A 24666-nucleotide genomic window follows, 5' to 3' on the forward strand; every position below is an offset into this window, starting at 1 on the left:
AGTAGGTTTGGAAGCAAGTAGGTGGAGCCTGGAGACAGGTCCCCTTTCAGATGGTCCCCTGGAGGGCTGTCCTCCTATCTCTGCAAAGGTCCCCTCCAGGATAGTGGACATGCCCGGGAGAACAGATGGGTATCAGCACTGAGGACCAGCTTGAGCACAGACTGTGAACGGCATGTCCTTAGCCTCTTTCCACCTGTATTCTGAACGCCTACTCCTTAACTAGGTACTCGGACGTCCCAATTTGCCCAGGACAGTCCTGGTTTAGGTCTAATATCCCGGTGTCATTGTTTTTTCCCACTTTCCCTCAAAACTATCCAAGTTTGGACATTTCATCTTAATTCAGATGGGCCAGGTAGAGGCACTCAAGAGAAACTCTAACTTGAGGATACTTGTAGCATTAGGGGTTCACCAGGGTTGTCTCTCAGAAGGACATTATTTTGATAACAATATATCAGTCATGACAATTGCAGGTGACCTCACATTGGCTTTAGCAAGAAAACAAACGTATTGGTTTGTTTAGTTGGATAGTGGGAGGTGGGGAGTGGGCAGGATTCAAGCATGATTGAAACCACGTTCTCAAACAATATCGTTATGTCTGTCTCTCTGTCTCTGTTTCTCTCTCTGTCTCCATCTCTCCAACTCTCAACTCTTGTTGACTTCATTTTCTAAGCCGGATCTTTCACACGGTGAGCAAGCTGACTTCTGGAGGCTCCACGCTTACATCTCGTGTATTAGCAACCCCAGCAGAAAGAGGAACTTCTGTGTCCTACAGGAATATATTCCTACAAGGCCAGGGAAGACTCTTATTGGCTCTGCTGGGGTCATGTGCTCATCCCTGAGCCAATGGTTATGGCCTGGGTGAATGGCTCACCTGGGGTATGTATGCATCATGGTGCAAGGGACAAGGCAGCATCAAAAAAGAGGGACAATTAGCTGGGCAGAGTAAATTTATAGCATCTGCTACTCACTGTATAGAGCTACCATTTACAGAGTCACTTCTAATATTCCAGGAGCTTTAAATATATTGTTCTTTATTTCCACAATAATCTAAAGAGTGTAATATACTCCCATATTGCAGATGACGCTAGAACAGTTTAAATGACATACCCAAGGATGGGCAAGTGGTAAACTGAGGAGCTGACTTCTGACTCTAGGTCCGACTGGCCCTCCCACAATATCATGGTGACATTTTACACTTGGAGGGAGTGAGGATAATTTGAGCCAGGGGCCCTTCTTGGACACCATATCACACATATGCTGCCTGAAATAATGCTTCTGGAAAGACATATCCCCTTTTGGTTCTGCCTGTAGATTCTTCTGCACCCTCCCTGTCTTTCTAAAAGATGAAGCCTGCTGTCCCAGGAGGAAGGTATGAAGATGGTCTGTTCCCCATTCTGGAGATGGCCAGGTGCTAGGTGATCCCAGCACAGGACCTAGCAGCCATGGGCCTTCGGGTAAACCTGTCTTCTTCAAGTCTCCACCCGTAAGAGAATGGCACAAAGTTCTACTGCTACTGAACACAGGATTACTCTGACTGTCAAAAGAGTATAAAGCAAAAATCTTGCTTTGTGAGACAGAATGATGCTGGTGATACTAAGAGTCATAGCGCCATCTCAGAGCGTCTTACTCAATTCTTGAAGGATAGAGGGAAGACATCGCGCGCTGCTCTTCTTTCTCCAAGGGACAGGAGGACTGCCCTTTGCCCACCTGAGTCCTTCATGGTTTAAAAAATCATCTCCCCAGACCTCACTGTTCAGACATGCAGACCAGCAGGTACGGCACACACCCTTTCACAGTGTGGTTTCCCAACCAGTGTCCCAGGGAACAGCTTCCTCATTTCAATTTGTGTTTTTAATAGCATTTCTTTCTGATTACGAAAATAGTATACGAAAAAAATTTGCAAAATAAAAAAGGAAGAAGAGAAGATCAAACCCATGCCGAACTGCCACTCAGAGATAGCAACCACATTTGTTTTTTTAAAATAAAAAAAATTTTTTAGTTGAAGTATGGTTGATTTACAATGTTGTGCCCATCTCTGCTGTACAGCAAAGTGACTCAGTTATCCACATACATTTTTTAATATTCTTTTCCAGTATGGTTTATAACAGGACACTGAAGAGAGTTCCCTGTGCTCTACAGCAGGACCTTGTTGTTTATCCATTCTCTGTATAATAGTTTGCATCTACTAACTCCAAACTCCCAGTTCATCCCTCACTCCCCCTCCCCCTTGGTAACCACAAGTCTGTTCTCTATGTCTGTGAGTCTGATTCTGTTTTGTAGATAAGTTCATTTGTGTCATATTTTAGATTCCACATGTAAGTGATATCATATGGTATTTGTCTTTCTCTTTCTGATTTACTTCACTTAGTGTGATAATCTCTAGGTCCATCCTTGTTGCTGCAAATGGCATTATTTCGTTCCTTTTTATGGCTGAGGAGTATTCCATTGTATATATGTACCACATCTTCTTTATCCATTCATCTGTCGATGGACGTTTAGGCTGTTTCCATGTTTTGGCTATTGTGAACAGCGCTGCTCTGAGCATAGGGGTGCATGTATCTTTTTGAATTATAGTTTAATCTGGGTATATTCCCAGGAGTGGGATTGCTGACTCATATGGTAATTCTAGTTTTAGTCTTCTGAGGAATCTCCACACTGTTTTCCATAGTGGCTGTACAGACTTACATTCCCACCAATAGTGTAGGAGGGTTCCCTTTTCTCCACACCCTCTCCAGCACTTGTTATCTGTAGACTTTTTTTTTTTTAATTAATTTATTTATTTTTGGCTGTGTTGGGTCTTCGTTTCTGTGCGAGGGCTTTCTCTAGTTGCGGCAAGCGGGGACCACTCTTCATCGCGGTGCGCGGGCCTCTCACTATCGCGGCTTCTCTTGTTGAGGAGCACAGGCTCCAGACGCGCAGGCTCAGTAGTTGTGGCTCACGGGCCCAGTTGCTCCGCAGCATGTGGGATCTTCCCAGACCAGGGCTCGAACCCGTGTCCCCTGCATTGGCAGGCAGACTCTCAACCACTGCGCCACCAGGGAAGCCCCCTGTAGACTTTTTAATGATGGCCATTCTGACTGGTGTGAGGCGGTACCTCACTGCAGTTTTGATTTGCATTTCTCTAATAATTAGTGATGCTGAGCATCTTTTCATGTGCCTATTGGCCATCTGTATGTCTTCTTTGGAGAAATTTCTATTAAGGTCTTCTGCCCACTTTTCAATTGGGTTGTTTGTTTTTTTGTTGTTGAGTTGTATGAGCTGTTTGTATATTTTGAAGATTAAGCCTTTGTCTGTCGCATCATTTGCAACTATTTTCTCCCATTCCGTAGGCTGTCTTTTAGTTTAGTTTTTTTTTTTAATGGTTTCCTTTGCTGTGCAAAACTTGTCAGTTTGATTAGGTCCAATCTGTTTATTTTCATTTTTATTTCTATTGCCTTGGGAGACTGATCTAAGAAAACGTTGGTACAATTTATGTCAGAGAATGTTTTGCTTATGCTCTCTTCTAGGAGTTTTATGGTGTCATGTCTTATGTTTAAGTCTTTAAGCCATTTTGAGTTTATTTTTGTGCATGGTGTGAGGGTGTGTACCAACCACATTTGAATATCAGTTGGGACTATACAGTTGTAGAATTTAATATACTGTATTATTCTATTCACAACACATTATAGCATTTCCCCATCACGAAAAAGTAAAAGTGCTATTGTTTTGGTAAACATTTCATGTTTGGCTACACTGTAGTTTAATCACAGCTGGTGATAGGCCTTTGTGCAGAGGCCTGGGGTTGGGCTTTGGAGAGCTGGAGGGATGCAGGGGCTGGGAGGCCTGCGCTAAAAGGACGGAAGGAAATGTATACCAATAATCCGTCAGATATTTGCTTGTCTGCTCGTTTATTCCTGCCTCGATATTTGAGGGCTCTGCTGGGCACCAGGCTCCCCTGCCTGTTCTCCTGTCAATGTCTGCCTCAGGTTGTTAACACCACTCCCTCCAAGAGCCTTCCACCACCCCCAGACCCCATAAGCCCCTGCAACAGTGAACTTTCGAGGGAGGGGTTTCATTCCATGCACCACTGGCAGAGCTGAGCCCAGACTGGTACTTAGTAGGTGCTCAGAAACGTCTGGAGACTGAAGGAGTGAATGAACACGAAGAGTAACAAGAATAATAATAGCCAACGTATTGTCAATTTTGTACTATTATAATGGGATGAACATCTTTGTGATTAAAGCTTTGCTAAGATTTTATATTTCCTGTACTTGGGATTCTAGGGTTGAAGAATATGGGTATTTTGATGATTCTTAATATATACTGCAAGATTGCTTTCCAGAAATTCTGTATCTGTTATACTCTCAGAAGCAGTATGTGAGAGTATCTGTCTCTCTGGTTTGAAGTAACATAACTTAAAAAACAATTTGCTGATTTGATGAAAGTGAGGGCAGGAACGGTATCTCATTGATTTAACGGACAGTTTTTTTTGTTTTCTTCTGGTAAGACTGAACTTTAAAAAAAATTTATTTATTTATTTATTTATTGGCTGTGTTGGGTCTTCGTTGCTGCGCATGGGCTTTCTCTAGTTGCGGCGAGTGGGGCTACTCTTCGTTGCGGTGCGTGGGCTCTAGGCGCCCGGGCTTCGGTAGTTGTGGCTCGCGGGGTCTAGAGCGCAGGCTCAGTAGCTGTGGTGCACAGGCTTAGTTGCTCCGTGGCATGTGGGATCTTCCCGGACCAGGGCTATGAACCTATGTCCCCTGTACTGGGAGGCGGATTCTTAACCACTGCGCCACCAGGGAAGCCCAACACTGAACTTTTAATACCTATGTACTGATCATTTGAATTTCCAATTTTGTGAACTGTCCATTTGCCCATTTATTTGTAGAAGTCTTAATGTTTTTCTTATGAATTGTGAGTTCTGTTTTATTTTCAAAGATATTTCTTTAGTTTCTTACACTTCAATTTTTTATGTCAACTTTCTTTTCAAAACGGAAATAATTTTTTCCTGATGGTGAAAACAATGGACTATCCGGGTAAAAAGTAAGACACTAGAGAAAACCATAAAGAAGAAAGTAAAAATCGCCTACCTTCCTACCCTTTGGCCTTATACTAACATTTTTTGAGCATTTCCTTCCAAACTTTTATCCTGTGTGTTGACAGTATTTTTTGAGGTTTAAAAAAATTGAATTTTTGCGTACCCTCAAACAAGCGTTTTTTTTATGTCAATACTTCCTCCAATGGTTTTGTGCTTTAAAAAGTCTTTCCAATCTAGAGATCAGATAAAGAATTATCTTTTTTAACGATAAGAGCTGTGTGTATTTTTTAGTTATGAAGGCAACATAGCATATTACAGAATATTTAGGAAATTAAGGGGAAAAAATCAGCCATAATGCCTTGATCGTAACACATCTATTTCCTTGTGCCTGGTTCCTTCGAGTCTTTGATCATGAGCACTTACTTTCATGTTGTTGCAAGGATAGTGCATGCACGATTTCCTGTCTTCTCCTTTTCACTCATAATTATACTTAAGCATTATTTTCATGTTGCTACACAATCTCTGTAATAGTTTAAAATGATCCTCTAATGGTCTCTCTGGTCGCTGCGCTGCCTAGCTAACCCTATCCTGCTGATGACCACTTAAGTTGCCTTCAATTTTTCTGTCAAGTGATATTTTGAAACACCAAAGTCCAGTGAAGCAGAATCTCCCACTGTTCCCTGGAGGCTGACTGTAATATGATTTGACTTCTGCTCATTCTCTCCTTTCCTCAGAGGAGGACTGGAAGAAATCGCTCTTAGAGAATGGTTTGAAAAATGCCAAACATAAAATTAGGAGGAGAGGGACCATGAGGTGAAAGCTTGATGAGCTTTTAGGAGAAAGCTGCCTTAGGAACTGCACTGTTTAGGTTTTGTTCTCGTAACTCAGGAATCGGGCATGAGTTTATAATTAATAATGATTTTGACAAAATGCTTTCCCCTCGTGCAGCGCTTGGTGCTTTTCCTGGTATGCAGTTCCGTGTATCAGCTGAGGGCCTTAGTGCTGGAGGGCCTGGGTCTGAATCTCTGCTTATCTCTTTGACCTCCAGCAGCTGCAAAGCCTCAGTCCGTCTTTCTGCAAAAAGGAATAATAATAGGCCCGGAGGACTGAAGTCCTGAGCGCTATTGGGGAAATACCAGAGAAGTAGCCAGAGAGGTTGCAGAGGAGGCTTCCTGGGGAGCGCAGGCCAAACCTTTTTTTCCTGGGCCTCGGTTTCTCCATGAGTACGGCAGGCTTGGTGTATGGTCTGCAAGAGCCTTTCCTGCTCCCCCCAGAAGCGTCCAGGGGACCCCTGCCCTGGCTGCTGCCTGGGTGCTGGACACGTCCAGGCCTCCTCAACAGGGCCTCCAGGACTCCGCTCAGCCCTCAACTCAGCCCACATCCCCGGGACCCGCCCTGACTTCCAGGGCGGCAAAGTACTGTGGCATCCTTCCAAGCCCCTGACATGATTTTGGGGAGGGGTGTGGGTGGGATCAGTAAACCCAATGCATATTTATTAATTTTGAACAAGTGCCATTGATCTGTTGGCAAAGTTGTCACCGGTCGGTTAGCAATAACCTTATCTTCTCTTTGAATAATGACAATTACCCATTTTTCTTCCAGCAGGGCATAGGAGACCACCCAGTGTATAGTTGGAGAGCCTGGGAGGTGGAGTCAGAGGTCTGGCTTCAGGCCTCTCTGTGCCTCGTTTGCAAAACGGGAGAGATACTAGCACCTACTTTCTCGGGCTGTCCTGGACACTGACCGAGATAATGCCTGTCGATGAGGCACTTAGCAGAGTTCCAGGCACACAGGAAGGCTCAGTACTGTTAGGCTGCTGTTATTATAATAATCATCCGCAAATTAGAAAACCGAGCGCCTGGCTGGCAAGGGACTAGGCAAGGGGGACAGTTCACAGGTGGCGCCCTGAGAACCCAGGTCGAGAAGGGTGAACCTAGAGGCCAGGAGGAGGCCGAGCGTCGAGAGGGGGGGCCAGAGGTGAGCCCCCGGGAAGGAGAGGCGGCTCCGGCTGGGCTGCGCGCTCCAGCCCGGGCTACCCGATCGCCACACACTTTATCTTTGATTTTTGAAAGCACCCTTCTCCTCCACCTGGCCTCCTTTCCGGGGCTGCGGAAAGACGGCCCGCGGCGGCGCCGGACCCAGGCCTGTCGTGTTCGTCCCAGCCCAGGGGTGGTGTCATCGGAGGGTCCCGGGAGTCCCGCTCGCCACCTCAGCCGCGGCGATGGTGGGCGCCGCTCCCTCCTCGCCGGCCGAGCGGTTCCGGCGCCCGGGTGGCCCTTTAAAAGGCCGTGTCTTGTCCGGAGGGGGCGGGCGGGGGGCGCTGACCGCCGCCGGAGGCCCGGCCCCTCCTCCCTCCCTTTCCCTCCCCCTCCCTCCGCCCGTCCGTCCCTCCCACGGTCCCCGCGTCGCTCGCTAGCTCGCTTGCCGGGCGCACGCTCCGCCTCCGCCAGTCGGCTCGGCGATCTAGTGCGCGGCGTGGAGCGGGAGCCCGGGCCGGACGCGCGGCCGGGGGCCGGGGCTGGGGGCTGGGTAGATCGGCGCCAGCCACCGGGCAAGCCTGAGCCGCAATGGCTGAGATGGGCAGCAAGGGGGTGACGGCGGGGAAGATAGCCAGCAACGTGCAGAAGAAGCTCACTCGCGCGCAGGAGAAGGTGAGCGAGCCCGAGCCACTGCAGCCACGCCGTCCGGACACCTGTCCCCCACCCCCGCGCCGGGGGCTGGTCCTGACCCCGGGCCGGGCGCTGTCACCTCCAGACGAGCGCTGCCGAGGGCCTTCGGGGGTCCACAGGCTGCGCCCCCCGGCGCTCTGGGTGCCCTCTGCCGTCCGTGTCCTCCGTCTCCTCTCACCCCCGGCGTGGGGCAGGAGAGGGCGCAGCTGTCCCTTCACCCCCCCCACCCCCACCCCCGCCGCTTTGTATCTTCGCGGCACCTCTGCAGAGGAGCGGCGGCCCCGCTCTTCTCCGGGCGCGAGGTCCAGGCTAACCCCGCCCTGGAGGCCGAGGCCGGGAGGCTGGGAGGCGAGGTGGCGCCCCTAGCCCTCCGGGACCACTTGGGCCCTGCGGGCGGGGCCGGCGCTGGGGCGAGGGGGGGGGTCTGCCCCTTTTCCCCAGGGTCGCTTAGTTCCGGGAATCCCGAGGCTGCCCCTCCGCTCGCGGGTGCCTGCGCGCCGACTCCAGGCCTCTGAGCGCTTCCTGCGCCCGCCTTTCCCTCCTCTCCACCCGCCGCTCCACCTTCTGTCCCCGTGGGCCGAGGGAGGGGTCAGGTTTCCTTTCCCGAGAGGTGCCTGCGGCCTGGAAGCTCCGGCCCGGCTCCCGGGGAGCAGAGAGCTGCGCACCCCGCCGGAGGTGCCCTCGCCGGAGCAGGGGCTTCGTGTTTCCGGCCGCGGGGGGGAGAGGGTGGCGGCTCTGGCTTTGCGAGCCCGCGGCCGGGGTGGGGAGCCGGCCCGGAGGAGGGACGGCAAGCCGCCGGGGGTGTGGAGGGCCCCGCAGGAAACCCGACCCCTCGGCGCGGAGAGCCACTGTTTGCAGCCGGGGCTTCCCGTGGCCCTCGGACTGTGCAGGAAACGCAGGATTGGGGGGTAGGGGTCCGCGCCCGCCCGGCTTGCTATCCCTAGCCGCCTCTGGTTTATTGAATTGGATCACGCCAGCTGCTGACGCCACTTCCCCTGCCGACTCCAACTCTGAAATCTGAGATTGCAGAATCAGTGCTGCTGCCAGGGTGGACCCCCAGTGCTCCCCTAGCCGGGTCTGTCCCCTCTGCCGCCCGATCCCGGAGACCGGCCGGCCTTCCCCCGCCAGGCTTGTGGCTGTTTATAAACAATGACTTGTGCAGCTGAGACCTGCGGGCTCCCTAAGGATGCAGCCACGTGACAGTGGGGGAGGGGGTGGGGGTCGGGGTGAGAGCGGCGGCGGCCTCTGGAGCTTCCCCCGCGCTTCCCTCCGAGTCCTGCCGCTCATCCTCGTGGTCCCGGGCTCAGGAGGTGGGTGGGTTGCGTAGAGGGAAGGGCCCTCAGCCAGACTCCAGATCTGGCCTGTCCCAGCTGTTCTCCTCCCCTCCCCAGGGCGGGACGAGGGATTAGAGTACCACAGATAGCTGGCTGGGGGCTGGGAAGGCTTCAGTCGCCCAGGGTGGGGGGAGGGGAGGGGCAGATGCCGCTGCCCTTGCTCGCAGCACCTCCCCTCCCAAGGCTGGGTAATCCATTTAGGTGCCTGGAGCAGGCAGCTCTGGGTCTAAGCCTGCTTCCTGCCCCTGAGGGGCTGAGGAAGATGAATGGGAAGCCTAGGAAAGGCTGAGGCAGTTTCCCTGCCCCCAATCCAGTGACGTCCCTAGTTCTCCCCGGCTCCCCTTTGCTCTGGCTGTGTCCCCTTTGCCCTACTTGCCTTGTTTCTGCAGCAGCATCTTTCAGTAATTTCAGGGGCAGTAGGCATGGGCTGTATCCCCTCCGTGTACGTGGCGAGAGGTCATCATTGACCCCACTGAGCTGCCCCCCCCCTCCTTAGCCTCTGTTCTGTGGCCATGGGCAGTTGGTTGACAGCTGGTCAGCTGTGGATGCTGGCCTTGGCCAAGGGCTGGCCCTGCCCGAGCCTGGGCCTCGTGGGACTGGAGTTGCTTAGCGCTGTTGCTGCTCTCTGCCCCGTGGGCTCTGGTTGGGAGGTCCTCCCCAGCGGAAGCCAGAGCAGCACCACGGGCAGCCTCCCCTGTTGGCCCTGCTGCAGCCCCCTCCCAGGAAGCCCGATGACTTGACCCACACCAGTCTCTCCCCTCTGCCCTCCGGAGGCTCAGAGTCTGCGTTGCAGCCTGGGTGCCGCCGACCTGGCTATCTCCTCGGCATCTTCAGGTGGCCCTCAGGACCACGTCTAGCTCGCAGTGGTCTCATAGGTACCCAGCCCCTGGCCCCAGCTCGCCTTGGTCAAATCTATGAGTAAAGGGGCAATTCCAGTGGTCCTGTTGCCACCGCAGGGTATTTCCTGAGCAGGGACAAGCGGGAGCTTGGGTGGAGGGCCTAGGTTGTATCTGCATAGGAAGAAGGGCCCCCATCTCTCCTCTTCTCTTCCTCACCCTTGATTTCCCCCCATGTCCTCTCTGCCACCAGACGTCCACCAGGATTCAGAGGGGGACGGTGAGGTGTGGGAAAGCTTGCCCGCTGGTCCCTGTGGAGCCAGCTCTCCTGTCCCCCAGCTCAGTGACTCCCCCCGGGCCCTGGCATTGCCCATTGACCCGGCAGCATCCACCACTGGTCTGGGTGCTCCCTGGGGGTTGGGCAGATCCGTGTGGGCACCCAGCATTCACCTGGCCCCAGCAGGTGCAGAGTGACTGTTATGAAAAAACAAGGGCGTTCGGGGGCTTGGCTTGGGAGCCCTGACGCAGGCTCTGGGTGGGCTGATTTGTCCCGTGTGTGCTCCTTGGCCTTCCCTCATTCAGCGAATCCCGCCTGGACCTGTGCTGTGTGCCTGGGCCTGGGCTGAGCCCGGGGTGCTGCGGGGAGCGGGGTGCTGCGGGGAGCAGGGTGCACGTGGCTCTGGCCGGCGTGGAGCTTACTGTCGTAAGGTCCTGAGGCCTCTGGACCTGGTGTGAGGGGGGCGTGAGACCACAGCGGAGGGCTCCCCAGGGTCCGTCAGCCCAGCATGGCACTGTCACCGCTCACCTCCCAGCCCCCAGCTGCCCCCAGGGTGCTCGGGTGCAGAGCATGTGCCTGGAGTTCGGACCCGGGTACCATGAGGTCATCTTCCCATCGCGTTTGGCTTGTCGGATCCTCTATAAATGACTCTGTCCATTTTTGGGCCTCAGTAGGTGGCTGGGCAGAGCCAAGCTGGGGTGGAGCCTGGGTCAGATGACAGAGAAGATTAGGGCTTGGTGGGCTGGGTCCCTGGGGTGATGGGACGGTTGGGGAGAAGGGACAGGTGAGGTGGGGGTATGCTCTGGCCTGCTTGCCCCGAGGTCCACTGCCCAGAAGTCCTCGTGGGGCGTGCGTGAGAGAGGCCGGCCTGTGCTGGTGGAGCCGGGCCCACAGAGGGCGCGGGGGAGGAGGCTCTGCCCCCTGTCTGCCGCCCCCCCCCCCCCCCCCGCACTGGCCCGGTGCTGCTGGGAGTGGGGAGGCCTGGCTCCGAGGGGCAGGGCCTGGGGCTGTCCGTGGACGGAATAGCGCTGGCATGTCACAGCAGATGCTCCCTAGAGGGAAGGTGCGGTGGCAGTTATTTGTGGGACGCTGACACATGGCCGTGATGGGGCCATGCTCATCTGGGTGGTCAGGGTCTCCCGGGCCGTAGCCATGGAGGCCTCCTCGGTGGGCGCCAGGCCTTTGCAACCAGTTCTTACGCTCACAGCGGCCTTGAGAGCAGCCACGCCACACACAGGGCAGGGGGCAGGGAGCCCGCCGGGTCTGCTGGACGGCCTCTGAGGCCCCGGGCCCCGGTCAGCAGTGGCTCTCCTCCGCCCCGACTTTCCACTGTCCTCCCCATCGGGGTGTCTCTCTCGCCCCTGAGTGTCCTCTCTCTCGTCCCCTCCCGTGTTGGCTTTGCCTCCGTCACTCTGTACCTCCCTGCGCTGTGTCTCTTTCCTCTGATCTTACACAAGCGTTTCTGCACCTCTCCAGGCTCGGATCAGCTTCTCCCTGAACCCGAGTTATTTATGTAGATGGTTCATCTTGCCAGTGCTGGAGAGAACGCTCCAGAGCTAGGCGTCATCTCTGGGTGGGGTGTTTCTGGGGGCTCCGTGGACGTTTGGCTGAGGCCTGTGGGTGTGGGGAAGTTGCAAGCGTGACCTCCAGACTTCCTGGGCCCCGGCGGGCCGGGGTGGGGGTGCTGGGCCCCAGGCGTGAGCTGAGGCCCCACTCCATCGAGTCTGCTGGCTCGTGGCAGGGCCCAGGCAGGGGCTGTTTTGCCCAGGTCGGCTCACTGGGCTGTCTGGGGCCTGGAGGAGGTGTTCCCGGGGTGTGGGGGGGACAGCTGTGGGTCAGGGTGCGCGTGGAGTGGGGGAGTGAGCCGCTGGTCACCCAGGGAAGGGGTGGGGTGTGTCGGGAGTGGAGAGGGCTGGCTGGGCCATAGATTTGGGTTGGATGTGAGCAAGTCTTGAACGCCGGTGGGATCTGTGGATCCTGTGGACGCTCAGAGCGGCTGAGGCCTCAACTCTTCACCCTCCTTCTTCGCAGATGACCTCGCCGTGTCCCCTTCTCACCTTCGCTCTCTGGCATTGCCCAAGCCCTTGCCCCTGGATGAGGCGATCTCCGCCCAGCTCGCCCCTCTCCAAGCTGTGCTTCTGTCCCCCCTTCTGCCTTAGCCCGGCCTTGCCTGGGCTTTTTCCATGAGGTTCTAGAATCCCTGGGTCCTACCCAGGGGCGTGTCAGACACAGAGCCCGGGCATGGGCTCGGCAGGCAACAGGTGGGGATCCTGGGTACCCCTGACCAGCCAGGACCTTGGGCAGATGGCAGGACCCTCCTGAGCCCAGTTCCTTCATTTGTGAAGTGGGGGTAATACTCGTTCCCCTTCACACGCCCGTTGTGGAGAGTAGGGCCTCGGACAGTTGCCCATCACACAGCAAGTGCTTAGCGGGCAGAGCTGCACGATGACCCAGAGACCTCCCTCCCCGCCAGGCCCTTGTCCCAGCCCTTCTCCCTGGAGTGTCCATTACAGGCCTCTGCAGACAGCTAATCCCTGCTGAGCCCTTGACGGATCAGGGTTTGTAATGTTGTCCCAGCCCAGGGTGGTATGTGTGCATGTGTGTGTGTGTGCGTGTCTGTGTGTGTGTGTGTGCAGAGGAGCGGCGTGTGGCAGGGGGTGGGAATTGCACAGTTCCGGGGTTGGGGCGGGAACTGGACTCATCTGCAGGTAAATCCAGTGGCCCTGGGTAAGTGTTCCCCCTCTCTGGGCTTCACTCTGGCCATCCGTAAAGTGATCACGGGGTTTGCTTCTTCATTTACTTGAAAAACCCACTGTGTGCTGGGCACCATCTTGGTTCTGTAGGGCTGAGCAAAACCAAGCCCCCGCCTGCCTGGAACTGACGTCTCGTTGGGGGAGACACTCAAGAAACGAAAAGTCTGGTGGCAGGTAGATACAAGAGCAGGGCAGCTTTTCCTCAGTGGAATGTGATGGCTCAGATCAGCCTTTCCTGAGCATTCCGGGGCCGGGCGCTCGCGTGGTGCAAGGGATTGGTTTGGGGAGAGGCTGAGCCGAAGCTTCTGGCTCCAGGTGAGAGGGCGTCTGGGGGATGATGCCTTCCTGTTTGATGTCACCCTGCTATGTGGTTTTCTAAAGCTCCTTTTTTTTTTTTTTGCGTGGCATGCGGGATCTTAGCTCCCTGACCAGGGATCGAACCCGCGCCCCCTGCATTGGAAGCAGGGGGAGTCTTAACCACTGGACCGCCAGGGAAGTCACTAAAGCTCCTTTTTTGGCAAGTCTCCTTTTGGGATGAAAAATGCAAAGAAAAGGACACCAGAGCTGAAGGGCACTGACAGTGCAGGCCAGGGCTGCTTTGTGGGCGGGGGCTCTCACCCAGGATGTAAGAGGAGGTGGGAGGGACCAATGAAAGAGGAGGAGGGAGACACCAAAGATGGCCCAGCCCGGGGAGGACCACTTAAAAGATTTTCACATCAAGCAGCAACTCAGGCTAGTGGCAACCACTCTCTAGGGAGCTGGATTTGAATCCCTTCCCACACGTTACTACCCTTGGGCAGGTCACATTGACCTCTCTGAGCCTCAGTTTCCTCACCTGAAGTCAGTGGTGAGAGCCACAGAGAATGCTGTGTGGATTAAATGGACACAGGTGAAGGGCAGGGCTGGTGGTTCTTGTGCCGGGGATGGGGCATGCCTCGTGGGACCTGGCTGGCATCTGGGGCTCCTGGGGCCTCCCCAAAGAGGCTGCCACCTCCCAAAGAGGCCACATGGTTCTGGACCGGGCATCGAAGCTGGCTTAGTGCCAAGGGCTGGCAGGGGTCAGGGCTGGGGAATTGAGAAGAGAAAGGCAGGCTCTTCCTGTCCCAAGGGAAACCTTTGTCAAATATTAACTTAAAAATAACCTGGTTTGTTGCACACCTGCTGAGTGCCAGGTGCTTGGTGAAAACTCTCATCCTCACTGCAAGCAGGGGAGGTCATTATGATACCCATTCAGCAGATGAAGAAACTGAGGCTCAGAGCAGTCCTGTGACTTGCCCATGGGCTGTCCTGGTCCACTGTCTGGGGTGCTCCCTCTCCCTTGGTGACTAGGCCCTCAGGCCAGGGGGAAGGCCCAGATCATGCAAATAAGATGCGGATCTCTATCCAGGAGGGAAGGCCTGTCTGGGGGAGCGGGGTGTCATTTGACAGATTCTGGTCCCAAGACCTTCTCCCCCGTTAAATTAGATCTGGGGCTGCTTGTCTGCCCCTGGGTCCCCACATGGGGTCTAAGCTTATACTTTGGGATGTAGCCTTTCTGATTTGGGGGTGCTTGGTGGGCCCTGGGGTGAGGGGACGGCCTGGGGTTTCCTGAGGCAAGTCTAGGGACAGGAGTTGCCACCTGCGAGTGAGGACAAATGAGGTGATGTGTGTGTGTTTTCCCAAATATGAAAGCTGCATCAGCTTTACTCAAGATAAAGGAACACCCTTTATCCTGAGATTGTATCTACTTTTGTTCAGATTGTTGCAACAGTGTTTCTTTTATGAAATGATGGTAATTCTGGTAGTTTCTTAATGTTTTTGGGGAGGAAATAGTCATAATGCTGACCGCACCCCCCCGCCCCGCAAAACACACACACACGCATGCACACACTGGGAAGATCTTCCTGGTGTGGGATCTAAAAGTCTGGGGCCCAGTGCCCTGGGGCAGTTCGCTGCCCACCCTGTGGACTGGCCGCCTGGAGCTGGGGTGTTGTTGGCTGCTCTCCTGGGCCCAGGCTTGAAGCAGGCCCGTGGTGGCCTGGGGCAAGCCCCCTAGAATACCTGCTCCACAAGGGTGGGTCCTGCCTGCTGCAGTCGCTGTGGTGCCCCCAGCTCTGCACACAGCAGCTGCTCAGTGCTTCCTTGCTGACTGGATGCTTGGATTCTTCAGGCGGGTAGAGGCAGGCTGACGGCTGGCAGAGGCCCGGGAGGCCCTGGGTTCAGGGTGTAGGGTGGGAGGGGGAAGGGCGACGTGGCTGTAGGATGTCAGGCCCCCGGAGAGCACAGGAGGCATCAGAGCCCAGGTCTTGGGGTCAGGTGCAGGGGGCGGCCCTGGCACAGGCCATCCCGCGGGACCCCTGGGCATCGCTGCTTAGAACCTTCTCCGGCAGTAAAATGTCTCAGGGCTGTGATGGTGCTATCCTGAGCCTGGGGCTGCAGTGCTTGGGCCCAGACACTCGAGTTCTCAGGAGTGGGCTGGGGCCCTGCTGGGGAGCCCTCCTTGGCTCAGGCCAAATGCCAAAGACGGGTTGGCCTGGGCCGTCTGCAGGGGTCCTCTTCCGACTTGAGAAAGCTTTGAGGTGACCGGGGTGCCGGGGATCCCTGACCTGGGGGTCTGTGTGATTTGCTAGGCCTGAGACTCACTGCTGCCCTCACACCCACCTGGGCTTGCTCTCGGCTGGGCCGCTTCCCTCTGCCTCCTGGACCTCACCTTCAGCCCCAGTCCCTGACCCCAGGTCCCAGTGCCGCGGCAGATGGGGTGGGATTGGGGCCACGGCACTGGTGGAGGGTGGGTTTAGAGCCTCGGGGTGGGCATCGGTGCTGAGACCTGTCCATGGTGCCCCTGGGAGTGGGCATTTGTGCCCCGTGCCCCCCATGCTGTGCCTGGGGTGACCGGCTGGGTCTCTGCTGCTGTCCCTGCTCTGTGGGCAGGGGGCGAGCTTGCAGACATCTCTGCCTCTGCAATGCAAGGGCCGCAGTAAGGCGGGGGCTGAGCCCCAGGGGCTGGGAGTGAGTGGGCGGCAGCTGGCAGCAGCCACCGCAGTGCTGGGGGGAGGGACTTGTCACTGTTGTCACTGCCGGTGGGGCTGGGGCTCTCAGGCCCTCAGAGCCCCTGCAAGCCCCCCCATCCTGGAGCCCCCGGGGCACCTTTGTAGGGACATTCGAGCTGGCTCCTCGCTTTAGATGCCTGGATTTCTGGCGCTGAGTTAGCTCCTCTTCCCCTCGTCATTCTCTCCTTCATGGCCTGCCCATTGTGGGCCAGAGGGCTGAGGTGTGAGGGCACTGGGAGGAGAAGAACTGGCCCCTGCCCTCCAGGAACTCCCAGCCCCACACCCAGTGCCCATCACAGCACTGGGGGGAGGTGAGGGGAAGGACACTGGGGTCCTGAGGAGCCTCCCATCAGGCCTGAGCAGTCAGGGAAGACTGCTTGGAGGAAGTGGCATCCCCTCTTGAGGGAGTGACCTGGGTCAGGTTAGAATCCAGCTGTGCCCAGGAAGGTACGGGGGGGTCTGGGGCAGGGCTGCCATCCTGGAGTCCACTCTGTCAGGGCTGGGGTCACAGCCTTCCTGGAAAGGCTGCTGTACATCCCGTACCTCCTCCCGGTGCGTGCAAACCTGCTTCTCTCTGTTTTGAGGCCACAAGGTGACACTGCGGAGGGGATGACACTGCTAAGCCTGTCGAGCTGGACAGCTGGGAGGGGGTCAGTGGGTCAGCTCCCCCCTGTTCAAGGCACCCCAGCGTGCTCCGCCCTTTGAGGCCAGACCAGATGGCCAAGTGGGGGTCCCCTAGGTCTTGGATCAGAGCCGGGGAGGGTCCTCAGAGGACGAGGGGTCATGCCAGCTGGTGGGGACGCTGGCTCGGAGTGCAGACTGCAGGGTGAGGAGTGGACGACGGTAAGGTAACATTTTGTGGATGAGGCTCAGGGCCAGCGGCTGGCTGATGAGGGGTCCGGGTCTCCACCCAGGCCTGTGCTTGAGGAGCTTTGCAGAGGCCGTGGGGCCGGAAGGCGGCTGGGGTGACGGGAGCGCCTTGCCAGCCCTTTTTCCGACAGCTGCTGCTACTTTCTTTGGACCTTTTGGTCACCTCGGCCTCTCCCCAGCAGTGCGACCACCATGCTGGAGCCCTGGCGAGCCGGGTCCTGTCGTTGGGCCCTGAGGACAGACCTGGCCCGGGGAACACTGGGCCGAGGGGTCTCCCTGCTGCTCCCACGCCGGCCCCCTGTGGCCGCCCCTACTTCTCTGCTCTGAGACGGCATCACCTCTCTCAAGACGTGTCCTCCAGCCTGTCAACACCTATCTCAGGGCCAGATGTGGGTGATGGAGAAGACGAGGGTGCTGAGCTGGGCCCCGGACCCCTGGCAGGTGGGCAGGAGTCAAAGAGAGATTGAACAAGGGAAGGGGAAGAAGGAGGTTGGGGTGAGTGCGGGAGAAAGACAGACCTGGACAGAGAGAAGGGAGCATGACCCCAGTGACCACTCACCCGCTCTGGGGTCCTGGGCAAGTCATGCCCTCTCTGAGCCCCTAGTTCCTCCTCTGTAAACGGGAATGGGCTTGCGGAGAAGGTCCAGGAGGAAGTGAAGATGACCAGTGCCCAGTGCCTGGTGGTGCTGGAGGAAGTGATGCGATCAGTGCCTGGGGAGGGAGGACACACAGCTTCTGTTCCAGGGAGCGTCTTGGGGAACCCCTGGGAACCCACAGGTAGGAACCATTCTGACTTTTGTGTTCTGATGACCAGATTCTTGAAATTGAACTGCAGTGCATTTTTGTTTCCTTTTTTTCCTGTATAGGCTGAAAACACTAAATCGGGAGGGGTGGTGTCGCCTCCCCCAGGAGGGAAGCCAGAGCCCCCCTGAGCCGGAGCTTGATTGAATGGATGGGGGGAGGGCAAACGGTTCCAGGTGGGCTGGGTTGAGGGGCCTAATGAGGGGAGGGCCCTGGGGACATAGGTGAGGGGTCTCCTATCATTCATTCATTCATTCATTCGAGGAACCCAATGCATAGCAGGAAGAGCCGGGGCTTGAGAGATGTGGGTTGAACCTGCTCGGCCGCCGAGCCTCAGTTGCCCACCTAGGAACTGGGAAGCATGAGATGCCCCTCCCAGTGAGGGAAGGTGAACTCCAGGACTCCTGTAAGTGATAATGGTGGAGCTGAGTTCTGCTGGGTCCAGCTGGGTCTGGATGATTCTGGAGGGGAGGTCAGGGTTGGCATCTCCGTGGCATTTTGTGGTTTACTGAGAACCCTCCCACCTGCTGTTTTTCATTTGTTCCTCTCAGTGACCTATGAGGTTGGCGGGACTGGATTATGGTTCCACTTGGCAGATGAGAACACTGGAGCTCAGGGAAGCCCTGGGATTTCCTCCCTCCCAGTCTTGGACTTGGCCCCAGGTTGGCCTTTCCTGGGATCTGCCACCCCCATCCCTGAGCGGGGAGAGGGTGGTTGGAGGATGCTTGGAAGAGATTATTGTAGTACAAACGTGAATGCTGAAATGTTTTCCATTAAAAATCAGTGGGTGGGGGCTGCCTTTGTGGGGCGAACACCTGGGGAGGGGTGTGTGTATGGTATGTATGGGGGAGGGCGGCTGGCCTGCTAGAGGAGAAGGTGACCCTGCAGAGCCACCTTGGGACTTTCCACATGGCCCCTGGGATCCGCCATGACTCCACCAGGCAGGTGGGGGAACCTGGCTTCATGCAGGAATCACGGGACCCCCGAAGGTCAGGGTCGGATGTGGAAGGAACTGTCCTGACCTGACTCCCAGGGGGAGCCTCAGGTATAGAGACAGACCTGGGTGCAGATTGAAAACAGAGTTGGGGAGGGAGGGGAATCCCATATCGGGGGAGGGGAGGGGAGACTTGAGGAGGAGTTAATGGCCAGGAATACAAGTGGAGTCTTGATCTAAACGGAGACATAGAATCCACAATTAATTGGGTGCATTTGCTGAACTTGGGACAGGATGAAAATACTGTTGTTTGAAATATAAACTAAGCCGGGAGCTAGTTTATAAGCTTAGTGTGTGTGTGTGTGTGTGTGTGTGTTGTGTGTGTGTGTGTCCCCGCCAAAGACTCAGCGGAGCAGTCTGTTCTGGAAGTGGGTCTGCCTGGGCTGGAATGTCACCACCTTCCCCAAGTTGACCAGCCCAGGCCTCCTGGTGGAGGGGACCATGGGCCTGGCAGGGGCCACAGCCAAGGGGGGTCCTGGGCCCTTCCTGCGGGCCTCGGGGGCGGTGCTGTCCTGGGTCTGGTGGACCAGGTAGGGGCCGTCCTGGGACTGCACTGAGGAAGCTGCCGCGAGGCGTGGGTGCAGGGCTGCAGGGCCGCCTGGGAGAGCTGAGTCAGCACCGTGGGAAACCCATGGTCAGCAGCAGGACAGAACCCGATGCCTGCGTCCCAGCTCTGAGTCCGTGACCCTGTCCCACTGTGTGCACTGCGGGCGGAGGTGAGAGACCAGGAGAGGCCACACCCACATCCTGCAGCCAGCTAGTGCTCTCCGGAGCCATGTGGTGGGGATGGGGGAGACAAGGGCTGTCAGCACACCGGAGACCCAGGATCCGAGCTCCTGCTCCCCTCCCCTCCACTGGGGACTTGGGCCACTTACTCAACCCTTCTTATTTCGATTTGCTCCGCCACACAATGGGGTGACCGTCGTCCCTGCTAGACCCAAGTCTTCAGTGGTGGAGGCTGGTCCCGCTGTGAATGTGTGATCCTGACACCCGCACATAGTAGGCACTTAACGCTGAGTTGGGGTGTGAGGCTCCCGTGCACGAGGGATGGAAAAGGCTTCTCGGAGCATCTTATACAGCGTGGCAGGTGGAAGGCCCATGTTCAAATCCCAGCCCTGCTCCTCTCAAGCCCTTGACCTTGGGCAAGTTACCTGTCCCCTCTGAACCTCGGTTTCCCCGCGTGTGAGGATTTAATGGGGGAAGAGGTGTCTCCATTTCACCCCCGAGGACACTGAAGGTTGGGGTTCCAGCTCTCGGGTGGGGTGGGGGTACTGAGGCGCCTTGGCGGGCGTGGGGTGTTCAGCTGTGCCCATGCCCTCCGTGTGCGTCCAGTTGGGCCATCCTGCCCAAGTCCGGGCCAGCCTTGGCCCAGCAGTGGTGGAGCCATCCAGGCTCAGCTTGGGATCCAGATGGTGAGGCCTCGGGGGAGGAAGGAAGGGGAAGGTGTTGCCCAGCGAGGGCCCGGCAGGGGCCAGGTGACACCGCGGACCCCCTTCTCACCACTTTTAGGCCTCCCCCCACCCCTACTCCCTCTCCCTGTCAGCAGCAGGAGTCCCTTCCAGCTTTTAGGTGCTCCAGAAGTGTCCAGAGCTGTAGTGTGGGCTGGCCAGGAGCCGACCTCCTGGGGTCTGGGGCTGGGCGTCCACCCCAGGCCAGGCCCTGCACTGCTTTTTTCTGCTCTCCTCCTTTGGCACATTGCTGTGATTTTGTGTTTTTTTAAAAAAGAAATGGGTAACTCTGGCAGCTCAGCTGTCCCTTGCTGTTGGACTGTGTTTCTCCTGGGACAGCGGGCCCTGGGGCAGGAAAGGAACAGGTGGGTGTGAGCAAGCTCTGCAGTGGAGCTGGCACTGGCTGTGATTCCTGGGGGCCAGGGCCCTCTTCTGTGGGTGGGTGTGGGGAGTCTCTGCTACCCCTCCGTGTCCACACTGCCTCAGCTCTTCTCGGGGAGGGATGTGGGTCAGACTCTGAAGACCTCCTTAGCAAGGTAGACTCCAGGGCTGATGCTCTGCCCCAACCCTGGGAAGCCAGAGATGGAGGGGCCTTTTGCGCTCACCTGGTCCTTACCTTTGAGGGTAGAGGTGGGACCCTGGGGGGTGACCTGCCCAGAGCTCTGGCGGCCCCTGCATCGTCCCCTGTGGTCTCCGGGCTGGGAGGGGGCGGCCCCACCTCCTGTCCACCGTGTGCTGATTTCCTGCATCTGCTGGGCTGGGAGGACCAGTGCCTCCCCCTCAGGCCCCTCCCTGCCCACCGTACTTCTCCACCCCGCCCCAGCCCAAGACCGGTGGTGCACGGTTAGCAGGAGGGAGCCTGGGAAAGCCCCTCTTGTCCCCTGACAGTCAGCGCCTCTGCCAGGGGCGGGGCCACCACCGGACTCCCACTCTGGGCCCCTCTCGTTTCCCGCACTCTGGTCTTTGCCCTTGCTCTGACTATGCTCCCTTCCAGCCCCTCCCAGCCCCCTCGCAGCCTTCCCCCAGCCCCTGCTCTAGTGGAAAGCAGTGGCCCTGGCCCAGGGCCCTGTTCTGCTCTGGGGCCCTGTACCAGTGAGTCCCCAGCCTTTATTTATTTATTTATTTATGGCTGTGTTGGGTCTTCGTTTCTGCGCGAGGGCTTTCTCCAGTTGCGGCAAGCGGGGGCCACTCCTCATCGCGGTGCGCGGGCCTCTCACCATCGCGGCCTCTCTTGTTGCGGAGCACAGGCTCCAGACGCGCAGGCTCAGTCATTGTGGCTCACGCACCCAGCTGCCCCGCGGCATGTGGGATCTTCCCAGACCAGGGCTCAAACCCGCGTCCCCTGTATCGGCAGGTAGATTCTCAACCACTGCGCCACCAGGGAAGCCCAGTCCCCAGCCTTTGATTCTGCATCTGCAAAGTGGGGTGTCCTCACAGGTAGTGGCAACTTGGAATCAGGCCAGGGCTGAGTTAGGGGAGCCCTTAGGACAGCTCCCGGGCAGCCGAGGGCCTGGGAGGGACCACAGGGCCGGGGTGGGGAGAGGTGGGGGGAGGGGGGAGGGGGCCGGCCCTCCCCCGTGCTGTGTCGTGGGCAGGGCGTGTGTCTGCACTTGGCAGGCCTGGGTGGAGCTATTTAAAGCTGACTCTGGGCATCAACTCCTTTGAGTGACAAAAATAACAACAATAATCAAAATAAAAGCACTAACATGTTGGAAAAAATACCACATGTCTTATGTCCTTTAGGTACTCTTTTAATAGTTACAGGTTCACAGATGTGGCCATGGAGGATTCTGAGTGGTAAAATGAATGAATAGCCTGGTTACACATTTAGGCCAAACAGACATAGGCAAAGGGCTGAGGGCATTCAGGGGAATAAGTGAGGCCTTGTGCCTGGGGTGGGGGTCAGGGAAGGCTGCCTGGAGGAGGTGATGTGAAAGGCCGGCTTGGCCTGGCGTCAGTAGGGAAGTGGTTTCCTGATGAATATCGTGGAGGTGGCCGTGGTTCTGCCCCGGTCAGACCTTTGCTTGGCCCAGGCAGGTGGGTGGAGGCGAGACCTTCACCTCCCCTGGCCTGGCTCTGGGTCTGTGCTCTGCTGAGTTGGGGGCTGGGCTCACGCTTTGCTGCTTCTCCACACAGGCTGTTCCCCCACGGAGCCCAGCAAGCAGCTGATGAGGGGCTGGTGGGAGGGGGCTGGGCTGGAGGGGCAGATTCCACCCCTCTGCTGATGGCCGGCGTTGTGGCGCCTGGGGCTGAGAATAGCACCCACACTCGCATGGAGGGGACAGGTGGGCCGGCGGTGGCTGGGGGCGGGTGGTGCTGACGTCTCTGAACAGGTGGTGTGGAGGGCTGGACGCAGGGCGGGGCTGTGCGCGTCCTCCGCTGGCCCCACCCAGCACGGATGCAAGTGGCCGGCGGGTGACCTTGTGGCTGGGAGCCCTCCCTGACCCGTCTGTAGAGTGGGCGGCATCCTGGGCCCAGCGCTGGGATGTCAGATAGCAAGGCCCATCGGGGCTGCTTGTGGGTCGTCAGAGGCCAGTACTTTGAGCCGCTGTTTGGGCTCCAGGGGGCCTTTACCAGTTTACCCTTTTACCAGGGGTCAGGGTCATGGTGGTGGGGCTGGCTGGGTCCCTGCAGAGCCAGGGGGAGGAGGCTGCTGAGGGAGGTGGGACCAGAGCGGGAGGTGGGCTGGCGGCTGCGCAATGCTGTGTGTAAGCCCGAGTGAGTCACGGGGAGCAGGTGCTTGGGGCGCCAGGCACCAGGCTCAGGAAAGGGACGTGTGGGCCGGGGTGGGGCGGAGGTGAGGGAACGAGGTGGGAGCGGCTGCTAGAGCTTTCTGGCTTGGGTGGGAGGAATCCCAGGTCAACACAGGGGTAAAGGGACAGGGGGAAGCCAGCCACTGCTCTGTGCTGGGCCCTCTCAGCTACACAGCCCCACTTCATCCTTATACCCCCTTGAGGTCTTGGCTGGGTTTGCTGATGGGGCTCAGGGCTCAGGAAGGTGAGCCCTGGCCCCCTGGCTTTCCCCCATCAGAAGGCGTCCAGAGCCGGAAGCGCTCCTCCTTCCCTTCCCTTCTCTCAGCTGCTGTCCAGACCAGACACGGAGCTGGTCACCACCCTGAGCTGTTGGCCAGGGGTGGGAGCCACTGAGGGGGCAGGTGGGTGGGGAGGGGGAGCAACGGGAACCCAAGGATGGGGCCTGTCCTGGCTGCACCAGGGGTCCTGGCTGTCCCTACCTGCCTTCCCGACACCCCTGGGGACCTCAGACTCACTGTGACCCCCAGGTGTCCCCACCTCGGGTGATTCAAGCTCCTTCCCTCTTGTTGCTCAAACCTGGCTTCCCCCTCAGGTTTCTCCCTGTCACCCCATCCTTGACCACTTCTCGCCATTTCCTGTCTTGGCCCTAAACCATCACTGCCTCTCACCTGGGTCACTGTAGTCACCGAGGTGGGCTCCCTGCTCCAACCTGCTCTGCAGTCTGTTCCCACACAGCAGCCTGGGGTTTTTAAAACTGTGGGTCAGATCACAGCTCTCCAGAGCCTCCTGCTCCCCGCTGGAGTTTCAAAGCCCTGTGGCCGGGCCCTGGCTGCCAAGGCAGTTTGTGCAGTGGTTGGAGTGTCTAGCCTCTGGAGCCAGGCTCGGGGTTTGGATCCTAAGCACTCTGCTGGCTGGCTGTGTGACCCTGGGGAGTTTTTAAGGCAGTGCCTCAGTTTCCACATCTGCAAAGTGGGGATAATAATAGTACTTCCTTCCATGTGAAGGGCTCGGCACCTGTGTTGCAGGGCATCTTCCTCCTACGCCTGCCCTCTTGCCCTCTTTCACACTCTGGCCTGCTCTTCCCACCCCAGGGCCTTTGCACTTGCTGTGCCCTCTGCCTGGTGTGGTCTCGCTCCTTCATCAGGTCACAGAGGTCACGTCCCTGAGCCCCGCCCTCTCCGTGCCCTGCTGTGTGTTTGTTCAGAGACTTCCATCGCCACTGGACATGCTTCCCCCTTGGAGCACCGGCCCTTCTAGGGCGGGGGGCCTTGCTCTGCTCCCTGTAGAACACAGCCTTCCAGGCTGGGGGAGGGCATCCCAGATGAGCCAAGCCTCAGCTCCAGTCCCAGCCCATACAACCCAGGGGCCAAATCCCCGAGTCCAGGGGCGGTGACTCCTCCATTGCATCCGAGCTGTGAGGGCCAAAAACACGTGGGGGTCCCTGAGGAGGGAGCAACTTGGGCCCACCCCGAGAAGCTGGTGAAAAGTCCCTTTCTTCCACTGGAGGGGGGGCTGGGTGGGGTGAGGGCTAGAGGGGGAGGTCTGGACAGTTGGGTGATGCTTGATTGTGGAAGGGAGTGGCCTTCCCTTCTGGGTGGTCCTGGCCCTTCCAGAAGCCCTCCTACCCACATGGAGGCTTGCTTCTGGTTCTGGTTCTGTGGACACCCAGGAATGGGCTCAGACTGGCGGGTGGTTCCTGAGGGGAGGGGAGCCAGTCACGACCAAGCCTGGGCCCCCTCCTGTGCCCCCTTGGGGCTCCAGGGCACCCCATGTGGGCTGACCCCCTCCCAATTCCTCCCATATGGAAAGGGGCTCCTTTAGAGCCATTTTGTTTGGGAACCAATGGCCAGGTTCAGATTCCAGCTCCTGTTTACTTAGCCCTGAG

The 24666-nt window shown here is 57.4% G+C and overlaps 1 protein-coding gene across 19 annotated transcripts in view; it reads left to right on the top strand.

The window, feature by feature from the left end:
• Positions 1-7442: 7442 nt before the first annotated feature.
• Positions 7443-24666, top strand: part of BIN1 (bridging integrator 1) — a 57898-nt gene continuing 40674 nt past the window's right edge. For 5 of the 19 annotated variants that reach the window (XM_057551106.1, XM_057551112.1, XM_057551110.1 and 2 more), the window contains exon 1: positions 7446-7668. In XM_057551106.1, coding sequence (XP_057407089.1) covers positions 7585-7668 — 84 coding nt within the window. In that variant the 5' untranslated portion in view covers positions 7446-7584. Of the gene's footprint in view, positions 7669-24666 lie in introns of all 19 variants that reach the window. The other 14 variants (XM_057551103.1, XM_057551099.1, XM_057551100.1 and 11 more) reach the window with 7 other exon arrangements.

The sequence above is a fragment of the Balaenoptera acutorostrata genome, chromosome 8, assembly GCF_949987535.1.
Source record: "Balaenoptera acutorostrata chromosome 8, mBalAcu1.1, whole genome shotgun sequence".
NCBI lineage: Eukaryota > Metazoa > Chordata > Mammalia > Artiodactyla > Balaenopteridae > Balaenoptera > Balaenoptera acutorostrata.